The 23,697-nt window shown below is 39.1% G+C and overlaps 3 protein-coding genes across 10 annotated transcripts in view; 2 read left to right on the top strand and 1 right to left on the bottom strand.

Moving 5' to 3' along the window:
* LOC110014093 (NACHT, LRR and PYD domains-containing protein 12-like) overlaps positions 1-23,697 on the top strand; it is a 471,367-nt gene that overhangs the window by 308,859 nt on the left and 138,811 nt on the right. The gene's annotated exons all lie outside the window — the stretch shown is intronic.
* The window catches only part of LOC105355210 (NACHT, LRR and PYD domains-containing protein 12), a 212,952-nt gene that overhangs the window by 105,467 nt on the left and 83,788 nt on the right, over positions 1-23,697 (bottom strand). The window lies entirely within an intron of this gene.
* On the top strand, positions 3,925-23,661 carry LOC101163225 (uncharacterized). The gene is made up of 4 exons (XM_078937568.1): positions 3,925-4,363; positions 7,018-7,440; positions 11,862-12,320; positions 15,463-23,661. Exons 1-4 carry the CDS (start codon positions 4,219-4,221, stop codon positions 15,474-15,476), a joined length of 1,041 nt encoding a protein of 346 aa, XP_078793694.1. The 5' UTR covers positions 3,925-4,218; the 3' UTR covers positions 15,477-23,661.

Genomic DNA, 23,697 nt, shown 5'->3' with positions numbered 1-23,697 from the left:
AGGAGGGCAAGAGGACGGCCAAAGAGGAGATTTATGGATGTCTTAACAGAGGACATGAAGTTGGCTAATGTTAGGGTAGAAGATGTTCATGATAGAGTGAGGTGGAAAAGGATGATTCGCTGTGGCGACCCCTGATGGGAAAAGCCGAAAGAGAAAGAAGACTGGTGTCCATGGATTACATGAAATCTTTCCACCTTTATCCAGCTTTGTCTTGGTGGGGAGAACACGTCAATGTAAGGGTGGGGTCATCTAAGATAGCACAAGGGTTAAAAGAGGAAATATATTGTGGCTTATACAAACAAAACAATATTTTTATGATTATTACTAATCAAAAATTGTAATTATTTTTATTATTTTATTTTATAGTTGGACCAACCCATTTTTAGTGTTGTTAAATAAGGTAATGACTAGATTGTAACCTATATCGGACTTTTGTTTGTTTTTGCACAACAAATTGACTGGAGATTATACAGTTACAAAACTTTATTTATTTATTTTTGTCAGGTTGTGTCATCGAAGTTTGAATATTTTAAATAGAAAACCAAAATCAATATCATCCTACAGGTTTTTTTTTTTTACCTTTGTTCTACATCGAAACTCAAATAATTAAAATTTTGGGTCGAAAAAAACTGGTAACGCAAAAATATTGTCAATAAAAAACCGCCCGTTTCTCCGTAATTTGGCAGTAAAGTTTAACCCTTGTGCTATCCTAGGCACTTTACCATTGGGAGTTGGGTCATCTAGACCCACTAGACAGTGCTCTGAACCTTTTTTCTTCAATGATTTGGGATCTTCACTGGTGTCCATGGATTACATGAAATCTTTCCACCTTTATCCACCTTTGACATGGTAGGGAGAACGCGTCAATGTAAGGGCGGGGTCACAAGATAGCACAAAGGTAAAAAAGGGCGTTTTATCATCCTAACAGACTACACTCCTGTTGTGTTCTTGTAAAAGTAATCCTGCACAGAAATCGGGACGTGACTCAGAATGCTTTCCCGCTCTCTTCTTAATGCTTCTTCTTCACAACGTAACATACAGAACTCACAGTCAGTCATACAACACAACACGCCCTCTAGTGTTGTGGTGCAGCAATTGAATGCACAACATATTTTCCCCCTTGTTTAACAGCCAAACAGACCTCTAATGGAAACACTGAAACTTTAAAATAATTTTTTTTGTGTGTGTGTCCCCACATTACCTCTAACTAAGATACTCTTAAGATATTCTCTAACAACATTTAAATAAACATTACTCAAGAAATCTTCATTAAGTAACAGTTCTTCTCACCCCTACTTTTTCATTTTTTCACACTAATCGTGAGACATGACTAATGTTCATAATCATTAAGCCATGCAGGCTTCTTTCTAACCCTTGTGGGTCTGGGCATCCTGTCACCCAGCGGTGGTGTGATCTCTGGCTCAGGCATTGCTTCTGCAGCGCCTGTGGCCGTGTCATGTGCACTTTCTGGAACCAGAGACAGGTGAGAAGCATTCCACTTGCGTCCATCCTCCAGCACATACAACCTTTCACCTGCTGTCTTCATCACTCTGGCTGGGGCATGAAACTTTGACAGTCCTTTCTTTACATGAAAGGGCTTTCTCACTCTGACCAAGCTTCCCAATCTGATTTGTGGCACCGGCGCTCCTCTCTTAACATCTGTGAAGGCTTTTGATGCTCTCTGTTTTGAGGTAACACAGGTACGTAGTTGTTTCTCTGATGGAAGAGAACCAAAAAACTATGAGGTTCCATTTGTGCCAAAAATATCAAAATGTGTTTTTGCGTCTACTGTTATGTGTTTGGTCCATTGTCTATGTCTACTGATCGTGTTTTTGCGTCCACTGTCTATGCTTTGGGCTCATTGTCTATGTCTATTGAACGAGTTCATTTTACATTGGTTCATGTCTATGTATTACTAAGCAATATCTTCTGCATGCCCATGATTCTTTGATTATTACTTTGTATTAACTTTGTGATGTATATGCTTGCTTTATCCTTAAACTTTATCTTTGTCATTGTCCTTATCCCATGTCGTCTAACTACGGCGTCAGGAAGATCCTTAGCAACCGTTGCTAGTGTCGTTTGCTATGTCGTTTCACGTGTCGTCAGGAAGATCCTTAGCAACCGTTGCTAGTGTCGTTTGCTACGTCGTTTCACGTGTCGTCAGGAAGATCCTTAGCAATTGTTGCTAGTGTCGTTTGCTACGTTCTCTCACCATGTTGTGTCCTTAGATCTTGTTGTATTTCAAATTTTGCAAAGGTCGTCAGAGAAGTCTTTTGTACGGTCGATAAATTGTTTCCCGTATTATCACGGAACAAAACACTTTAAAAAAAAAACCTTTATTGACAATCCTGCAAACGCGCACTCCCAGAAAGGGGGGGGGGGGTGCATGCGTACAACGGTTTCACGTTCCCGTTTAAAGTTATTTAGAGTATGGCTTCAATTTAATCTTGTGATGAAACTATTATTTCAAATTATTTTGAGAAATGACTGATCTTTATAAAATATGTTGTTACAAATCTGATGGATAAACGAGGATCAGACGGGCTAATAAGAGCCTTATACTGGTCCCGAGTGCGCCATCTCATGGTCACATAAATAGATTAAAAAGAAATGCTCAAAAAAGTCAGTTTTCGACTGTTATATTCATAATTAGTGACTCGACCCACTAAAATTTGAGAAGGTAACTCATCGAAGATATTTTAAAGGCCTCCTTGCAAGGCCCCCGTAAATCGTTCAGCGGCAAAAGAATAAATATTGCCATGGACTAATGACTTGAGGGTTTATTTCTGAACAAATACATTAAATCAACACCAATGTGTTTGTAATTTTATTATTAATAAATCAGCCACGTTTTTCATGATCAGAACACAGCACATTCATAAATAGTCTTCGTAAAATGTTCATATTTATTATGTGTCATTCTCCGCGTTAAATAGAAGTAGTTCGCCTCCAGATCAGGTGGTGGCGGTAATGCGCCACTTTGTTTTCGTGTCAAGCGTTGTATGCATGCCCCCCCCCCCCACCCTTTCTGGCAATACGCGTTTGAGGGAATATCAAAATAAAGTTCATCTTAAAAACGTATTGTCATGGTTAACCCTGACGTCTGCTTTGATAAACATTTCTTTTTAGTTCCGTGGTAGTACAGGAAAAAAATTACCGGCCGTACAAAGGACTTTTCTGACGACTTTGGCAAAATTTGAAAAACGAGAACATCTAACGACAAAACACGGGGAAACGTCGTAGCTAACGACAGTAGCTATCGACAGTAGCTAACGACAGTAGCAAACACCGTAGCTAACGACAGTAGCTATCGACAGTAGCTATCGACAGTAGCTAACGACAGTAGCTAACGACCGGAGCTATCGACAGTAGCAACGGTTGCTAAGTCCTGACGACAAAGTGAGACGACCAAAGACATAGACAGTGGACACAAAAACAAATTTTTGGCACAAATGGAACCTCATAAAAAACAGCTTTAAACTCCTTGCAGTGCATTGGTGAAAAACGTTTTTATGCTTTATAAATTTGCTTATTTAATAAATATTGAAATTGAGGAAACCTTAAACTCTATTGTTTTTTCCACTTAATTCATTATTTCACAATTACTACTTTTCTTTGTTATTGGCTTCTTTGTTCACTTTAAAGGTTCCTTTATCTGTTACTATAGTTTAGTAATACATTGAAGAAATGTGTTTAAGTCTATTTAGTCTGAGATGCGTTTTGGAGTCAAAATGGAAGACTGTTATTAATTACAGTGTGATAACATCATATCATCTCTCATATAGTTTGCCCAAAACTATTTTTCTTTATTATTTCACTTATTAAAACTTTTTTAAAATTATTGAAAGCATTCAAACCATATTGAACTCCAGTTGAGCAATTTTTTAAATAAAGTTTCTGCACGTGACCCGGAAGTAAACAGCGCGAGGCGCTAGCAGCGTTAGCTTGTTAGCAGGCTAGCAGCGTTACCTTGTGTTGAGAGGACGGTGGTGTTTTGTCGGGACGTTTGTGAGGTTTTTGGACAGCAAGGACGATACGTGGTTCGTGTGGGAACTCTCAGCCTTTTCCAAAGTGTCGTAAATGAGTGAAGAAGTGTTGAACGGAAAGACAACGTGGATTGCTGTGATTGTGAGACTAGCAGATGATCGATCGGAGCTGCAGTGAAGAGGACGGCGGTGTTTGTGGGAGTTGGAGCTGAAGATCGGAGCAGGAACCATGTCTTCAGAACCTCAGGAAGGTTCTGTCAGAGAACAACTTTCTGCTGCTGAAGGAACCATCGTCCAGAACGAGGAGGAGCTCTGTCGTCAGCGCAGACTGCTGGATAGCAGCTGGAACCCGCAGCTTCAGCTCAACATAGTTGGTACGTTCACTGCTGCAGACAAATAGATCCACGAACGTCTTTGTTTTCTTCGTCATCTCGTTCTAAACTGTGCGGCTTGATAGCCCCAATGTTACCGCGGTCAAGTGATCCGACATCTGTGGAAGTGCGGTCTCGCTAGCCGTCACTGACTTTTTGCGTGCGCGTTTACATCATAGTTTACGGTACACACACCCAGCGAGCTGAATAGACGGTATAAAGCGCTAATATCACCCATGTCACAGTTACCCATTATCAAATAACATGGACTGTACTCTGATATAAATGAGATTTATGGCAAGCTCTATATTGTTATTTGATGTACAAATGTATTCATTAGATTGCATGTCTGTTCATTCCATAATCAACTACCAGAAATGACGTGTTTTGTCTGAAATATAATCAGACAGATTCTAAAAGTGAGATTTAACACTGATGAGAGTGTTTTGTTTGTTGTTGAGCATGACATGGAATGGAATCAAACAGAAATGAAGAAACTCCAGTTCATTTCTGCTTGGTGTGTGATGTTCTGTGTGTGTCTTTGGTCCTGTGTGTGTCTTTGGTCCTGTGTGTGTCTTTGGTCCTGTGTGTGTGTCTCTGGTCCTGTGTGTGTCTCTGGTCCTGTGTGTGTCTCTGGTCCTGTGTGTGTCTTTGGTCCTGTGTGTGTGTCTCTGGTCCTGTGTGTGTCTCTGGTCCTGTGTGTGTGTCTTTGGTCCTGTGTGTGTGTCTCTGGTCCTGTGTGTGTGTCTTTGGTCCTGTGTGTGTGTCTCTGGTCCTGTGTGTGTGTCTTTGGTCCTGTGTGTGTCTTAAAATGAAAATTTCTTCATCCAAAAAAACAAAATCGAGTGTAAAAAGAGCGGGTTCAGCTTCTGAGCCTCAGTAGAAGACACCATGTTAGATACATATGGCAATTTGATTGGTTAGAATCTGGACCAATCAGCAGGCTGTTTGATGGCAGATAGGGCAGCACGATATGAGGAAAACTTACATTGAATATACAACTTGCGGTATATGAACAAATAGCAAAACAACTAAAAAAATTTGCATTTTCACTGCAACAGTTTAATTTAAATAAGAGTCAAATACCTTCATTTTTTTCCAAAAAACAAAAATTTACAGTAAAATATGAAAAATAAAAAATAAAAAATTTAAGCCAAAAAAAACGTAAAATAATTTTTTTTTTTAAAGAAGGCAAAACATTTTTTAAGCAGATCTTTAACTTTTTCATTACCAGTTTAAAAAGTTTTGTGTACAACGTGGTGACATAAATATTACTCCATAGTTAGCCAGTTGTAGAGTGTAAACAAAGACATGATGGGAAATCAGTGGGCTGTTATTCCCACCACAGTGCAGCGGAGACATTCGTGCTGGTTTTCAGTTGTGGAAGCATCAGCATTGATCTTTTAACGCTTTAACAGACATTTGCATGAACACGTTTAAAGTAAAGCTAGTCTGGTGACATGCAGAGGACAGACCAATCAGATCAATGCTGGAGACAGAGGGGCGTGGCTACACCTGAGCCAAAATAACCATTCCAATATCGGACCATGTTGTTCTAGAATTTCTGTGCCAGTTTCTCCTGTTGTGAAACTACTTCTGGCATCATTGATTTGTTTCATAGCAATCATATTTTGCCCCAAAAAGCGTGAAAAGAAGGTGGACGTTTACTTTATTCTGAGGCTTGTGATGGTTTATTGTCATATTTAATACTTCCATAACAAACTCACTTTCATAAATTGTGTTTCTTATTCTTAAGTAGCCAAAGGAATGTCGTATTTATCTGCGCTTTTCCAGACGCTCAAAGTTCTTACAATGTGTCGATTATTCATTCATTCCTCATGTGGCTGACAGTACGCATCTACGGTCCCTCTGACCATCACCAGGACATTCATACACATTCACACACCAGTGGAGCCACACTTTGGGCAGGGAGGGTGAAGTGTCCTGCCCAAGTACAGAGTTACAGTTAACAGTAGGAATCTAACCGCAAACCCTTGAATCATTGGCCAACCTGCTCAACCACCTGAGCCACTGCCGCCCCAAATATTATAATAATCTCACAAAAGCAGCAAAATAAAGTACAGTATAAATGAGGACACCTCCTTTAAAAAGTACTGATTTAATCAGTAGCTCAATGAACTAAAGAAAACTTTCCACAAGTTCCACAAGTTTTATTGAACACTTCTTTAAGTCCATAACATGAAATGAAGGTTAATGATCTAACTTAGATCACATGAACTTCAGTTTCCAAGTATGTTAAAGCAATCCATTGTTGACTTCATGATACCATCAATGAAATGCAGCCCCCCCCCCCCCCCCCCCCCCCCCACACACACACACACACACACAGACCAACAGCTCTCATGCCGTTTCAGTACAGCAATTTCGGTTCGGTTCTCTTTTGTACCGTTTCGGTTTTCGAGTTTTATTTATTTATTTGTTTTTTTACTGAACCAAAATGCATCGAACCAAGCACTATGAAATTCTGAACCGAACTGAATTGAGATTTTAGCATATCATTACACCCCTAATATATTCATTTCAGTTTGTCTCTACTTGTCCTCCAGACTCCTCAGACATTTTTTCCAATGATCACAGAGTTTAATGGTGCTTGACAAAACCCAAAAGTCTTGGAAACTTGTTGTTTGTCCCTGCAGTTCTCCCCCAGCATTGGATGACTGAAGAGGAAGATCTCTGCAACCAGCAGAGGAACTTCAGAGTGGAACAGGAGGAACCAGAACCTCCACAGATTAAAGAGGAATTGCAGGAACCAGAACCTCCACAGATTAAAGAGGAACCAGGGGAACTCTGCATCAGTCAGGATGAAGATCAGCTTGATCTGAAGCAGGAGACTGATACCTTGATGGAGATTCCTACTTATGAGGAAGATGAGAACATTGAAGCAGATCTAAACAATCAGCAGAGCTTTAATGTAACTGATAGTCAGGATGAAGAAGGAAACCAACATGAAGAATCAACATCAACTACAGATGAAGAGACAGACCCACAGAACAGAGATCAGAGGAAGAGAAGATACAGAAGCCATGTCCAAAGTGTGGACAGCTCTCACATGTCAGCAGGTCAGTGTGACTCTGATCTTCATCTCCACACTATCGGTATGTTCACTTCAACAACTGTTCTATCTTGAGCTTCAAGCTTTCCAAACATGCAGTCCATCAACAGCGTGTCCTGGAAGAGTCTCTTCTGTCCCTTCCAGTTGAAAAGACAGAAGACATTGTTGGTCAGTGCAGCCGACAACATTCTTCAAATCATATGATCTTAGTTAGTCCCTCCAGCTAACGACAAACAGGAAACCTTAACAGATCAAAGAGAAAATTGTTAGCAGATAAAAAAGTACAATCTGTTTTGTCGTCTGTGGTTCTAAGTTTGTAGTTCAGTTCTTTTCACCATATTTCTCTATCAAACCCACAATCCCATCTAAACCTCTTTGATGTCTCCATGTCTCCAATTCCAGACATTCAGACAGATTCTATTTCCAAAACTACATTTCCAGCTAAAACCCAAAGACAGGGTCCTGCTCATGGATCTGCAGACAGAAAAGATTCAAATCTGAACACATCAGTGAAAAACTGCTTAGTGTCAGAATTGTTCTCCATCTTTTCTGGACTGATTCTTCCTCCATTGCAGCTTCATCTTCATCAAACTGCTCCTCATTGGTGGGTGGAAACTCAACAGGGAGGTTTTTCTGTGTCCAGTTCAGCTCCATGAATCTTCAGGCTGTTTAATGTCAGTGATTTCAGTTTAGAAAAACTGCATCTCTGCTGAGATTTGCTTCACTTCCATAAGAACCTTAGCAGCATCAGGATCATTTTGTTGATGGTTTGTCTGTGGAATGACATTTCATACTCATAGCTTCAGTGGAGATCAAGAGTCTGGAACCTTTAACACTAAAAGAACCATTTGATCCAGTTTCTTCCAGACCAAAACCCAACAAGAGCCACAAAGATCCACTTCACTGTTTAGGAAAATACTTTTTATTTCTGTTTTTCTGGTTATTTAGTCAATCATTTATAAAATGTAGCCTTTAAATACTGACAAAAAATAAGTTATGACAGTGTTTAACACTTAAAACCAGTAGGAACACTTTTCAAAGCAATCCAAAGAAATGTTGACCACAAACTTCTTGACAATACAATACACATCTGGGGACGACAACCTGGGACACAGTTCCACAGTTAAAACGCAGAGGGAAAGACAGTGGAACGCGGGGGTGTGACAACAATAAGCACTTGATCTGTCGTCTGTTTGTATTTTTAGACTTGGAAAAAAATAATGTTTGAATGATCATCTCTTCTCACAACAAGCACCCCCCATGGGGTAATAAGGGGCCCATTCATGCAGCGCTATTACTTATTATTAATGTTAGAAAGAAGAGGAAGAGAAACACTCCAAAGATAAAGGAATGCAGGCTGTGTCTAACATAAACTCTTGCTAGGCACCTAGTAAGTCCAAATTTACTGTTTGAGGAGTAAAATTTTGAGCAACATTTGCCACATGGATAATGAAGTTTTCCACTTAATTAGACTACCGTATTTTCACGACCATAGAGCCCACTGGATTATAGGGCGCAGTTTCAGTTAGGGGTGTGTTTTCTTTATTTGAGACATTCAAAAGGCGTGGGGACGTTAACACATACTGGTAAAACATGCATGCTAGTGTGTGTTTTGAAAAAGGCATCAGGAGCAAAACTGACTTGGTTGTGATTTATTTTTTCAGTCAGCATCCAAAAATCCATCAAAGTCCTCATCTTCTGTATCTAAAATGAACAGCGGGGCTACATTTCTATCAAACATGCCAGCTTCCCTTTCGCCTTCATCAGAGTCCGTCTTGTTGCCATGCAGCTCCTCATGAAGGATGCCAGCTTTTGCGAAAGCTTGAAGAACAGTGCAAGCAGACACGTTATCCCAAGCTTCTACAATCCATTTACAAATTGTGGCGTAACTCAACCGGTACTGCCTCCCAGTCTTAGTTTAAAGACTAAGACTTTGTAAAAGGAGCGGAAGATGGACAGCTTTTCCCTGTAATTCGCTGGAAGTTACTGTTTCACTGTAGTCCTTGCCCGGATGGAAAGATTGCACCAATTCATAATACGAAAGCACCAAGACAGCCCTCCTTGAAAATGTTCAATTGGCATTTCCTCTGCAAGCGTTGCTGCTTTCAGTTGAATGATGACTGTAGACACTCTTCTCCCAGCTGTTCTCTGATCATTGTCCTCTCCTACGTCTTCTTTACCGAATTCACGTAGCAACACATTGGGCGCACCGTATATTTTGGAGAACATTTAAAACTTTCCTTGTGAACCCCCCCCGGACAGGGCCAACAAGCTGTGGTTTGTGTAAATCTGCGACAGTCAGTATCAGCAGATTCTTGCAATTTTTGTTCAAGAATCAGTGACAAAGTTGAAGTTGCACTGGGGCTGGATACTTCAACAAGACAATGACCCTAAACACTGCTTTAATTCTACAAAGGCATTCATGCAGAGAAACAATGTTCTGGAATGGCCATCTCAGTCCCCAGATCTGAAATTTATTGATAATCTGTGGTGTGATTTAAAGCGGGCTGTCCATGCTCGGAAGCCATCAAATCTGACTGAACTGGAGATGTTTTGCAAAGAGGAAAAGTCCAAAAGACCTTCAACCAGAATCCAGGCCCTTATTGGAAGCTATGGCAAGGGATTGGAGGCTGTCATTTCTGCAAAAGGAGGATCTACTATATATTGATAGCATGTTTCTGTTGGGGTGCCCAAATTTACGCACCTGCCTATTTTTGTTTAAGTAATTATAGTACAGTTTCTTTAAATCCAATAAAATTCATTTCACTTCTCAATTATCACTGTGTTTATCTGCTATATGATATATGTAACTGAAATTGATGATCCGAACAACCAATGATTCATGAAGAAAAATCTTGAAAATTATCAGGGGTGCCCAAACTTTCTGTAGTTCCACTGTAGTTCTTTCCCATGAAAATATATTTTGTTCCCACATAATTATTAATATGTGGGAAAGAAATAATAACACACATGATAAATTATTCACAAACATGGATGTGAGCAATACTTGGATTTACAGCATATACTTTCCCATTTCTGTCTGTGTGTCTCTCATTACAATGCATGGAAGACAGGATTTTTAGAGATCATCTTGCTAATCTTTATTTTTTTTCACAATATTTTTTCTTTATCGCCAGTTATACAAGTTATAAACTGACCAATCAGATGCCTCAGTAAAAGCATGTGGTGCCTGCTGGCCCCACCTTGAATGTTTGACAAATTCTTCCGAGCCGCTTTCAGTGAAATGGGCGTGGGCTTTGAACAAGACCATCATGATTGGAGACTGTAGTTGCCCAAAAAACGTGACTCAGACCAACCTTGACTAATCACTGTAGCCTGGCTCAGAATGGCGATTAGATTTGTTGTCGTTATTGCAACAAGGATTATATCAGAACTTTACTTTATTATCTTCGGTATCTTTAGAGCTATAAGCATTTAAGACCAAGCATGATTCATATTTAAATAAGAATTTAAAAAAAGTAATTGATTGACATATAGTAATCTTTGTTGTTGTATGACAATAGGGTCATGATTAGTCAGTACATTTGGTGACAATAGCATAGAATCTTTAGAGAAAATGAGCACCTGTATTATGATTCATATCTCTATTAAGATTTGAAAAAAATATATACAATGAGATAAGATACTTACTTAATATAAGAGAAGATAATACTTTCTCAAAAAATGTTTATTCTAGTATGAATATGCTGTTCCCACATTTTTCAACGGAAAACTGGACATATAATGCATTCATCCATGGCTAAAACTGAACATATTGAAATACACTCTTAATACATCTTAAGTAATGTGTTTTTCTGAGTAAGTTGATGATGCTGTCAGCTACGCTAGCACTTTTAGCCACATTAACATAACTAGCATAGTTATCATGTTTATTAGCATCTTAAGCACTATGTATTTATGTTGACGATGCTAAATGTGCATAGCAGTTGCACAGGAAGCGGGCTTTGGTCAAAGGTGGGGGGTAAGAGTGGCGGTGGTGCCTAGACTCATGCGGCGTGGACGACAATGGTGCATAGATGCAGGTAGTGAGGGCTGGTGGTGTATAGAGGTGGGCGGCGAGGGCATTTAGCGCGTCAATTCAACACCGCTCGAGACTTTAATTTGCAATTTTATTCTCTTAAAAGGATTAAGAAAATTAATTTCTTTATATTCAGCAGGTTATGGACTGACACAGCTCTTCTCGTAGGGGGGAGGTGTAGTGGGCCTTTTTCAGCACAGTGTTGTAAAGCTGTGCTACAGAGAGAAGAAACTTTATTTTAAACCTCTTCGATGACTGTGTTACAAGGAAGTTTACTTTACAAACAATGGTCCTCCAAATATTCTGACAGAGACTATTAAATTTTTTTTTTGGTGTTTAACAATACAGTCCTCAAAACATAAAAAAGGCATCTTCTTGTGTTTTTGCAGTCCTCCCCCAGCATTGGGTGACTGAAGAGGAAGGTCTTTGCAACCAGCAAAGGAACTTCAGAGTGGAAAAGGAAGAACAAGAACCTTCATATTATAAAGAGGAGCAGGAGGAACAAGAACCTCCACAAATTGAAGAGGAACTGCAGGAACCAGAACCATCACAGATTAAAGAGGAGCCAGATGCGCTCTTCATCAGTCAGGATGAAGATCAACTTGATCTGAAGCAGGAGACTGATACCTCGATGGAGATTCCTACTTATGAGGAAGATGAAAACAGTGAAGCAGATCTAAACAATCAGCAGAGCTTTAATGTAACTGATAGTCAGGATGAAGAAGGAAACCAACATGAAGAATCAACATCAACTACAGATGAAGAGACAGACCCACAGAACAGAGATCAGAGGAAGAGGAGGGACAGAAGTCATGTCCAAAGTGGGGACAGCTCTCACATGTCAGTAGGTCAGTGTGACTCTGATGTTAGAAAAAATCCCAAGAAAACAAATCTGGGTAAGAAATACAAACAATCTGCAAGAGAAAAGAGACTTTTCTCTACCAAGTCTGGTAAAAACTCAAGAATAATTACTAACCTATCTGACAACATGGAAACCGTGTCTGGAGAAAGATGTTATATTTGTAAAGAATGTGATAAAAGCTTTTGTAACATATCTCTGTTCAGAATTCATATAAGAATCCATGCAGAAGGTAAGCTATTTTCTTGTAAAGAATGTGAAAAAAGTTTTAATCAAAAATCTCATCTCAAAAAACACATGAGAACTCACACAGGAGAAAAGCCTTTTTCTTGTAAAGAATGTAAAAAAAGTTTTAATCAAATATCTAATCTCTACACACACATGAGAACTCACACAGAAGAGAAGCCTTTTTCTTGTAAAGAATGTGATAAAAGATTTAATCAAATATCTAATCTAAAAACACACATGAGAACTCACACAGGAGAAAAGCCTTTTTCGTGTAAAGAATGTAAAAAAAGTTTTAGTCATGTATCTAATCTCAAAAGACACATGAGAACTTGTAAGACTTTTTCTTGACTATGTAAGGATTTAGTGTAAACTCTAAATCAGGGGTCGGGAACCTTTTTTGCAGAGAGAGCCATAAACGCCACATATTTTTAAATGTAATTTCGAAAGAGCCATACAATAATGTAGTGTCCCTTTCCCACACTGAGGCACGGAGACTTAAACTCTTTTAAGGTTCTTTATTCTGGTTACTGCAGACCGCAACAAACGCCGTACAATTAATTCAGCAACTCCTGAATCTCTCCCGCCGAGACGAGACGAGAGCGCGTCTCCCAACTTTATATTCCCCTGCTCCCGATCCAGCCCTCCCATTTCCCTTATTTGGCCCATAGCTGAACCCCATTGGTCCAAATTACCTAACAACAGGCTGAGCGACAGAACTGAGAGCCAATCAGATCTCTGCTTGATGCGTTCCAGAACTCCAGAACTTAAAACGCGGCCTAACAGCCAAGTTAAACTCAGTCCGCGACAATATGTTTAAAACTAAATATACAAGTGAATGTGTGCATTTGATGTAATTTCAACATTTTAAAAGTACAATAAGTCTGTGGATTCTTTTTAATAACATTGTTATGCTGTTGCTAGGAAATGATGAGTATTTCTCGTGGTAGTTTTGCTGATTGTCTAGTCTGGTTGATACGTGGTGGGTTTCTGATTCATGCAGGCGTTGAGACGTTAAACGTGATCGTAGGTTGGTCTGAATGTTCTTTAGATGTGACAAAGACTGCTCACATGCAGACAGGCAGCCAGGCACACACTCACACGCCACAGTGAGTGACAGGCAGCGGGTTTTACGTTTTTACAATCCCTGCGCGATTCACCCAACTACCCCTGGCTGCAGCCGGTCCCCACAACCCCCACCCTCTGCTTTCTTCCTCACACATCCCGTCTCCGCAACTGCGCGCTCTTCCTCAGAGACGGGAGCGCGCAGTTTTAGCCACGGCAATTCACAGGTTTTCAGCTGGCACAAACTCTGTGAAATAATAGATAATAGTAAACTGAAAGTTCTGGCGCAGATTTCTCTCTCTAAGCACCGCTACTACTGCGCGCCTCTGGCATCGCATCGCGCCGAGGACTGGTCTAATGAAAAAAAAAAAAAAAGTATAATTAAAGATTTGTCTGCGAGCCACATGTGACCATCAAAAGAGCCATATATGGCTCGCGAGCCATAGGTTCCCGACCCCTGCTCTAAATTCTAAACTTTTCTGATAAGAGGTCGACCTCTCAACCTCTGTACCACAGCAGAATACTTTATTTTACTTCTGTGGTGAAATCCCAATGTTCTAATGAACTTTATAGCAACCTGAGCTTTCATTTCTTGTACACAGAGCCACAGGTTGATGGCCTCCATACAATATTGATGAAGTAACGTCATTAGAGGGAGGAACAAGTGAGTTCTTGAATGTGTAGAAATTAAATTTTCTAAAAAAAAAAAAACATTGGTTGTTTTGATATATAATTCGCTACAGGAGGTCCTTTGTCCCAACAGCAGTTGGACTATAGAATGACACAGTTTAGGACTGCTGAAACTGCTGCAGTATTTACTTATTTAGTTATGATGTGGACTTTTACTTCCACTTTTTATTACTAGTTTAATTTTTACTGACTATTTGTTTTATTAACTGCTATATTTCTTGTTTGTCTGCTGTAACAACTGAATTTCCCTCCGGGCATCAATAAAGTATTGTCTTGTCTTATCCTGACTTTCTAGAACAGCTTTTTTAGGTTTTCATCTTCTCTAACCCACAATTATCAAAAGTAAAAAAGTAAAGGATCAATACATTTCAATCTATGTGTAATGATAATAGATAGGGAAAATTTTCACAAAATCAATTATTTTAGATGTACATGTTAATTGAAATGAGTTGTTTTGAATTATTAGAGCTAACATCTAGTAGAGAGAAAATCTAGTAGAGATTGGTATCGTTAAAACTTTATCTATTAACTCCTCTTAATCTGCTGCTTTTAACTCTGGTACCCTATTGGTTTTCTTATCAATATTTTCTGGTTTAAGTTTACAAATAAAATAAAATGATCAATAAATACCAATGTGTATTTGTAGGTAACAATTCAGATAAACAGTGCAGTTAAGAACCAAAATGCAGAGTATATCAAATGGCGTCCTCACTACCAAGAAATATAACAATGTTGTATTTTAATTATATTTACATTGTGTGTTGGATAATGTATTATTGAGGCACAATATGATCTTTCATCTTAACCCTTGTGCTATCCTAGGCACGTGAATGTTGGGAGTTGGGTCATCTAGACCCACTAAACAGTGCGCTAAACCTTTTTTCCTCAATGATTTGTGATCTTCACTGGTGTCCATGGTCAGTAGAACTTCTTTGAAGAGGAGGACTTCTCCAAACAACCACAACCTTAGAGGAAGTTTTCTGAGCATTCATAGAATGCTTTTACAATGACTCATCATTTTCAACAAGAAGCTAATGAGTTTTTCCAAATGCATGCTGAACATTCTTAGTTCTAGCTTGGAAAGCACTTTGTGGGATTTCCCTGGAAAACCTGCTTTATCAATCATTTTGGTCTCTTTTTCTTCTTCTAAGTTCCAGCTTGGTGAGTGTGCAGGTCGCCATGGCAACCACTGTCCAGGTCAAAGGGAGGACCACGGCCATCCAGTCTCCAGGCTTTTAGGATTGATTTGGATTTGATAAACATTTGTTTCCCACATTTTAATAGTAGAATTCAACACGGGACATATAGTGGATTGTAAGAATAGGAACAAAAACAGCATCAACAAAATAATCCTCCTCCCCTTAAAACATGCATTTTACAATGAAAAAGTCTAAAACAAATCCAAGCAAAGAAGAAGAGCCTGTCTTGCAGTGTCATCTACAACCTGACCGTGGCAGACTTTACTCCTCTACCAAACTGGATATGGGTGGTTCTAAACCCCCCAGCTACAAAGTCCAATGGTGCTGAGGCACCTGGGAAGGTGTTTTCTTTTTGTTATTGGTAATTAATGTATTTATAGTTAAAATGTAGGATTTATGATTATGTTTTGACTGTTCATTTATTCAAGGGTTCAGTTTTTCTTTATTTTTGTGGAGGGATAGAGGGAACGGTGTCTTCATCTTCCATCTGTGTCCTCTTGGCGTGATGGAGAAACGTAGAGCCACTTTCTCTTTTGTGCATGACAGGCACATTTATTTACAATAGAAAGATCCAGAACATAATCCTTGGATAAGGAAATCCGCCATACACACACTGAACCTTTGCACATGTGCGGCTCTGCTGCAGAACCACTGATGTCACTGTCATCAGCGTACCGTAAAGAACCTTGTATGGGCACATGCTAAAAACATACGCTCATACGTACACTCTTCCACTCCAAATCTAAGATCTTATTCACATATTTTTTCTGTGACATTTTGACTTGGTCTTTACTTTGATGGAAATCAATATCCAAAAAGTGTTTCAATCTTCCCAAATCCTTCATTTTAAATCCGTCAGTTAAAATTTGCTTTACATCACTTAGAACTTGATCACTGCTTCCAGCTAGAATAAGATCATCAACCCAAATCCCAAGGATCACTTTTTCATCCTCCCTTTCCCAAGAATACAGACAGTGATCAGCAGGATTCTGTTCAAAACCGTTTTCAGTCAAATACTTGTGTAGCATTAAGTTCCAGTTTGGACCTGATTGCTTTGTTTAGCTCATAAAGTGACTTATGTAACTTACACACTACATTTTTCTTCATTTTATCTTCTTTTCGAAACCTTCTGGTTGTTCCACAAATATTTCACAGTCTATTGGAGCATGCAAATAGGCTGTCTTTACATCCATTTGGTGTAGGATTAAACCTTCCTGTGCTGCTTTTTGCATCACACTTATATCTGCTGTGGATGAAAAAGTCTCACTGAAATCTGTCCCTTCTTTCTGGTTGTAGCCTTTAGCCACAAACCTTGCTTTATATTTATCAGCTCTGTCAGCATCAGTTGTAACGGCATAGACCCTCCTTCCCCCCACTGCTTTCCTGCCTGCAGGTAACTTAGTAAAGGTGAGTCTTGTTGTCCATCAGTGACTTCATTTCTTCCTCCACAGCATTCTTCCATTGGTCTGACTCAGCTGATGCTGCTGCTTCCTGGTAGGTATTGGGGAGATCACATACTGCTCTGTGACACATTTGGAGATTGTCATTACATTCAGTGTCATAGTCTATTTTTTTATTGAACATTTGCAGAATAAAATACAAAAATACGCATTTATTACAATACAACACAAGTCTGATTACAAAATAAAATTGTTTTGACCTTTTGAAATTTTTAACTATTAAGAACAGAAATATAAGTATTATATATATTATTTTCGTTATAAACAAACTGGTTTTAAATAAAACCCAAACAGACAAAACACAGAAGGAAATAAATAGTAGAAAAGAAAAATAAAGAAATAAAATAAAAAATAGAAATAGAAATAGCGTCAACTTATGTCACTAAACCAAAGGATTTTCAGATGTTAATAGTTTTTTGACCTTTTGTGGCTTTTTTTTACATAGACATTAATTTTAAAATATTGCCCCAGTTCCAGTATCAGTCAGAAGAATTCAGGTTTTATATTGGAAAATTTACTTATATGAATATGCATAGGTCAGACAAGAGATCCCTTCTGCTTTTGTAAGCAGAACTCTGCCCTTCAGAGATAGATCTCTTTGCAGCCATTGATTAAGGTTTTTTTTTTTTTTTTTTATCTACTATAGGAGAGAAATTTGTAGATTATCTGGATTGCATATCTTTAGTAATTTGAATACCAACGTATGTTACAGATGTTTTTACAGGAATACCTTGGATAGATGTTACCGGTTTTTAACAGACAGAATTTGACATTTGTTTAAATTCAGGGTCCGAAAGTTTTAGAAAAGGATTGGATAATGTCAATCGCCACAACTACTTGTGAAGTGTCTCAAAGAAAGAGAGCAGTATCGTCTGCGTGTTGATGTATTTCCCTCTCAGCAACAATTAAACCTTTTAATGGACTTTTAATGGAGTTTGATGGGGAGCCGGTTTAGCTCATGCTGGTTTGCAGCGCCTTCCGTCCGTGAAACCAGGGTTCGAATCCGGGCTGCTCCCTGTTCCCTTCTCTGCTTCTGTGCCAGTCCCAAGCCCAGTTGCTTTGAGAAAGTTGCGTCAGGAAGGGCATTCGGCGTAAAACATTGCCAAGTTTACCATGCGACTTGTTCACTGTGGCGACCCCTGATGGGAAAAGCCGAAGGAGACAGAAGAATGGACTGAGTTTGATATCTAGGTTCAGGAGTTGTACGGAAAGAAGAAACAGATACACCGTTAAAGAACATCTCTGCCATGTTTTAAGAAGAAACTAGAAGTTCCACATGAGAGTTTTATAGAACTATAACTTGACATATAAATTTGAACAGCATTGCAGAAGAATTGACCAAAACCAAATTTGTTTAAAGCGGCAATAATAAATTGTGTTCTAAAGAATAAAAGGCTTGGTAAAAGTCTAGAAAAAGAATGAAACTGTTATCCTGTACGAGTTCTGAGTAATCTAATATTCCATGTCAGGAGAGAACAGCTGCAATCAGCTTCCTTCAGGAATGACTGCAGGTAGAAGGATCTTTCATTCTTCACCACCAGGACCCACATCCAGCCCATCAACAGAAGAACATCAGTGACATCAGCGTTTGATCTTCATCACATCATCATCATCAAAGGACCACCTCTACGTTTTTACAATCTGATGGATTTCAGTCTTTCTGCAGCTTCTCATCAAGTGGATTGTGAAATATTTTTCATTTCCTGTTTTATTTTTTAAATGTTGAAGAAAAATCTTTCCAGTTTTAAAAAGATGAGCCTAATAATTTTATTGGAAAGACCCTGTCTGCTGCAGGCCCTGTGCAGGTGCATTGTGGGTAATAATGTTCTGTTCTGTTTGGGATATTTGCTGGATTCTGGATCTTGACAGTTGTGTTGGTCTTGATTGTTTACCGTTGTGGTTCTGATGTTTGTTGTTATTTGTAGCACAGCTGAGTAGGTTCTTCATAGACAGCACGTTGCTCTGCCAATGTGCCTTTGGGCCAACTTGATTGGGCTGTTTGGAAGAATAATGAGGATAAATGAGAGCCTCCATCAGATCATGTTTCTGCTGTTTTTCAGAACTGCATCTGAACCTGGTAGCGGTCATATTTATGCAGCCTTTTTTTTAAAAAACTGATCAAAACTGCAGATTCTACTGATTTCTCCATCATATTTATGTCTCCATTCTTTCTTTCAGTCACAAACACACTGGTTATATTTCAGCTTTTCTATTTATACTATTAAACCTGGTAATGCTTCAGTCTCCATCTAATGTCCTAATTTAAGCAAGATTTAATTCTCCTAAAAAGTCATTTTATGCTCACCAGGGGCCGGAGGAGGTCTGGTTTGGGGACCATAGGGATTCCTCTATGCTCTTTGCAGATGATGTTGTCATGTTGGCTTCATCGAGCCTGGACCTCCAGCATGCATTCGGATGGTTTGCTACAGAGTGTAAAGCAGCTGGGATGAGGGTCAGCACCGCTTAATCTGAGGCCATGGTTCTCGACTGGAGAAAGGTAGTTTGCCATCTCTCATGGGTAGATTTTTCCTGCCCCAAGTGGAGGAGTTTAAATATCTTGGGGTCTTGTTCAGGAGATTGACAGGCGGATCGGAGCACCGTCTGTAGTCGTGCGGTCGCTTTATCGGTCCGTTGAGAGTTGAGCCAAAAGGCAAAGCTCTCAATTTACCGGTTGATTTTCGTTCCAAAACTCACCTATAGTCACGAGCTATGGGTCATGACCGAAAGAACGAGGTCCCAAATACAAGTGGCTGAAATGAGCTTCCGCCGTAGGGTGGCCAGGCGCTCCCTTAGAGATAGGGTGAGAAGCTCGGTCACCTGCGGAGAGCTTGGAGTAGAACCGTTTCTCCTCCACATCGAAAAGAGTCAGTTGAGGTGGCTCCGGCATCTATTCTGGATGCCTCCTGGACGCCTCCCTGGGGAGGTGTTCCGGGCATGTCACACTGAGCGGACACCCCGGGGAAGGCCCAGGACATGCGAGATACTACGAGACGACGACTCTCGGCTGGCCTGGAAACGCCCCAGAGGAGCTGGAGGACCAAGCCAGGGCGAGGGAAATCTGGGTATCTTTACTTAGACTGCTGACCCCGCAACACAGTCCTGGATAAGCGGAGGAAGATGGATAGATGGATAGATTATTGAAAAAAATACATGTTTCATAGTGAAAGCAGTCCTTCGTATTTAAAGTGCCATGCTGATGTGGCACTAAAAATGAACAACATCAATTAATTTACCCTTGAACTTACCCGGGTACATCAAATGCCCTGCTTTTTGGAACGGAGTCCAGCTTTGGAACCTGCAGAGAACCAACAAACAGCAGAAATCCACACTGTGGGAAAGACTCCACATTTCTGACTGATGTTCACGTCCACTTTATTCTTCAGAGTAAAGATTGGTACAGAACACTGAGAACCAAAAAGAACAGAGGAACAGGTCTAATGTCTACTAGAAAACATGAATCACAAGAACACCAGACACAAACACCAGTCTGGTTCTTTATCTGCATCTTTCTTCATACATTTTTAGGAAAATCTTTTCCTCACTAAACTTGGTCTAACAAAATATAAACTGCAGTAACTACTTTTTGTTTAAAATAATCAAATGTTCACTGATCACTTAAAAAGTGTCAGAATTAAAGACGTTTACAAAATCTTTCTAGTGTTGTCATGGTAACACACATATGAACAACATACTCATCATCTCAGCATAAACTACAACCACATTAAGTCTGTTCAAGATTTAACTCTATTATTACAAAACTACACATTTCTATTACAGTTTTTCTCAGTCGCTTTAGTACAATTCTCAGATCAGAATTGAAGTTTGCAAATACGTGTGTGCATTTCTCAAAACAATTTGCACAAACAGCAAAACACTATGGATATCTTGCAAAAGCCTGTAACTTGCTCAAAATCTTTAGTTCATCTCTCAAAACTAAGTCTTTATGTCATTGAACATGTCAGTGCCATCAGAATGTCAAGTCCTCGTGTCATTGTCTACGAACAAGACAGTCAAATGACTTAGTCATGTTGTCAATATAACTGTGTACTTTAGAGGGAGGTTCTAATGTAAACTATGGCTAAAGTTTTGATGACAATTATTGTAAAATGTAAGTTACACCTTTTTTGTTTGATTGCAAGAGACTGGACAAGATTCACATTTACACTTTTATTGTTCATTTTCTAATTTGTTGACAGACCATGTCATCCCAACATAGAAAAAAACCACTGCAAACAGTAACACAAAGGGGGAAAATAAATTGGACAATATTCTGTACAACAGTACAGGCAGTGCAGTAGGAATTGGTGTGGTCTTCCTACACCTCTTGCTGTTCCTGTATGTTAGGACACAAATTCTCATCCACATCACAGCGAATATCCTCTATTGCAATGCAGCGAAATATGTTTGTCACATTATGACAACTTGGTCATTTTTGCAGTTAATGACTTTTAGGATGAACTAATGACTAGGTGTTTTGAGGAGTAAGACTATTGCACAGTGAACTATATAATATATTTTGATCAACATGACATAAACAATTGATAATGTAGCAAAGAGCAGAGAATTGTCCATAATCATTTGCATGGATGTACCAAAGCAATTGCAACTTGTTCAAAGAAGTGAGAAACTGCTTATATGATGTGCACAAGTGACATCATGATGTGAAGATTGGACAAATGGTTTTGGGAATTTCATTCTGATCTGATAATTGTACTAAAGCGACTGAGAAAAACTGTAACAGGTCTAAAAGAATTCATTTTGTGAAAAATGTTAACATTTTTGTCAGTGAAAGTAGCAAAACTCATATTGTCCAGTATCTTTACACATAGATTTAAATGTATTGGTTCTTTTTTTCTGGTTTTGATATTTGTTGCTTAACCCTTGTGCTATCCTAGACACTTAAACGTTGGGAGTTGGGTCATGTAGACCCACAAGACAGTGCGTTGAACCTTTTTTCTTCAATGATTTGTGATCTTCACTGGTGTCCATGATTACATGAAATCTTTCCACCTTTATCCACCTTTGTCATGGTAGGGAAAACACGTCAATGTAAGGGTGGGGTCATCTAAGATAGACAAGGGTTAAAGAACATCAAATTTAAAAAAAGTTGTAAAAAATCAGAATATCACATCAATCCCATAAAAAAAGGATGTTTTCAGCTAATGTCAGACTGTTGACTTATTTGTTCCACTGGTTATATTTTAGCGCTTCTCTTCACACTATTAAACCTGATGAAACATATATGGGGCTGTTTTCACTGCTGGCTCTCTGTGTTTGTGTGTGTGTGTGTGTGTGTGTACACACAAGTGAAGAAAACAAAGAAACATTTCAGTTCAACATTATATTTCTGCTCAGCAGACCTGCAGACGGCAGAAAATAGTCAAATAAAAACAGGAATAACAGTTCTTCTAATGTGTGATTTTATTCTTGATTTTAAAACAGGGATTAAAATATTTGAAAGATCATATTGTGCCTCAATACATTGCCCAACACACAATGTAAAAATAATTAAAATACAACATTGTTATATTTCTTGGCAGTGAGGACACCATTTAATATACTCTGCATTTTGGTTCTTCACTGCACTGTTTATCTGAGTTGAGTTGTTACTGAAGGAATTTATATTTTTGGTAATTTCATTAGGGTTGTCAGTCTTAAATTTTATTACATTGAAGATAAGTCATTTGCTGAAGTGTGTGTGCTTTAAAATCCTTTGAACCTTGAAGAAGCTTCCTTAATTTGCATATGTGAGGAGGCAGCTCCACGCTCATCCCCCATCAGGGGAAAAGAAAGGGATTCTTTGATCTTCTGAGGCCATTTGGTTGTAGGTCTGACATGGGCCATAAATTAACTATCTCTGGGACTGAGTGAAGCTGTGGGAACCACTTCAGGCGTCCGCTCACGTGTGGAGAACAAAAGCTTTATGACCTATTGAATGCATGCTGGGAAGTTCCGGCAGCCTGTGGAGGACCACGGGAAGCAGAGACCAGATGCTGTGATGGACTGAAGGAAGTAGGCGGGCTCCTCTGTCAGCCAATCTCTAGCGACCAGAGGCGGAGATTCAGCGGCCATCATGCTGCAGGGGGAGGGACTCTGACCACATGTTTAAAAGAGCCATGCTTTGGAAAAAGCTTTGCGTCCAGACAAGCTGCATGTGAATCGGATTGTAATGTCTTACGTATTGAAGGCCTTGATTTTGGACACCCAGATCGATCTGTTTTATTTTATGTTTAGAGCTCTTTGTTAGGGAAATAAAACCTCTTAATTTTATTCCGTTCGCATTTTCTGGTCATTTTCCCGACATACGAACACGCATGGAAGAAATCTCAAAGCGACAGATTTCTCATTTTTCTTCATTACCTACAAATACACATTGGTATCTATTGATCATTTTATTTTAGTAAAAACTTACACCAGAAAATATCCACGAGAATACCAATAAAGTACCAGAGTGAAAAGCAGCAGATTAAGATGAGTTAATAGATACAATCTTAACAATACCTACCTCTACTAGATGTTAACTCTAATAATTCAAAACAAGTCATTTCTATTAACATGTACATCTGAAATAATTTATTTTGTGAAAAAAGTTTTACATATTTTGTCAGCAGTGAAACTCATTATCTAGTATCATTACACATAGATTGAAATGTATTGATCCTTTACTTTTTTACTTTTGATAATTGTGGGTTGGAGAAGATGAAAACCTAAAAAAGCTGTTCTAGAA

This window comes from Oryzias latipes, chromosome 2, assembly GCF_053564925.1.
Source record: "Oryzias latipes strain Hd-rR chromosome 2, Olatipes_Hd-rR_3.1".
NCBI lineage: Eukaryota > Metazoa > Chordata > Actinopteri > Beloniformes > Adrianichthyidae > Oryzias > Oryzias latipes.
Note: the sequence above shows the minus strand (reverse complement) of the source record. Positions and strands in the feature narration are given on the sequence as shown.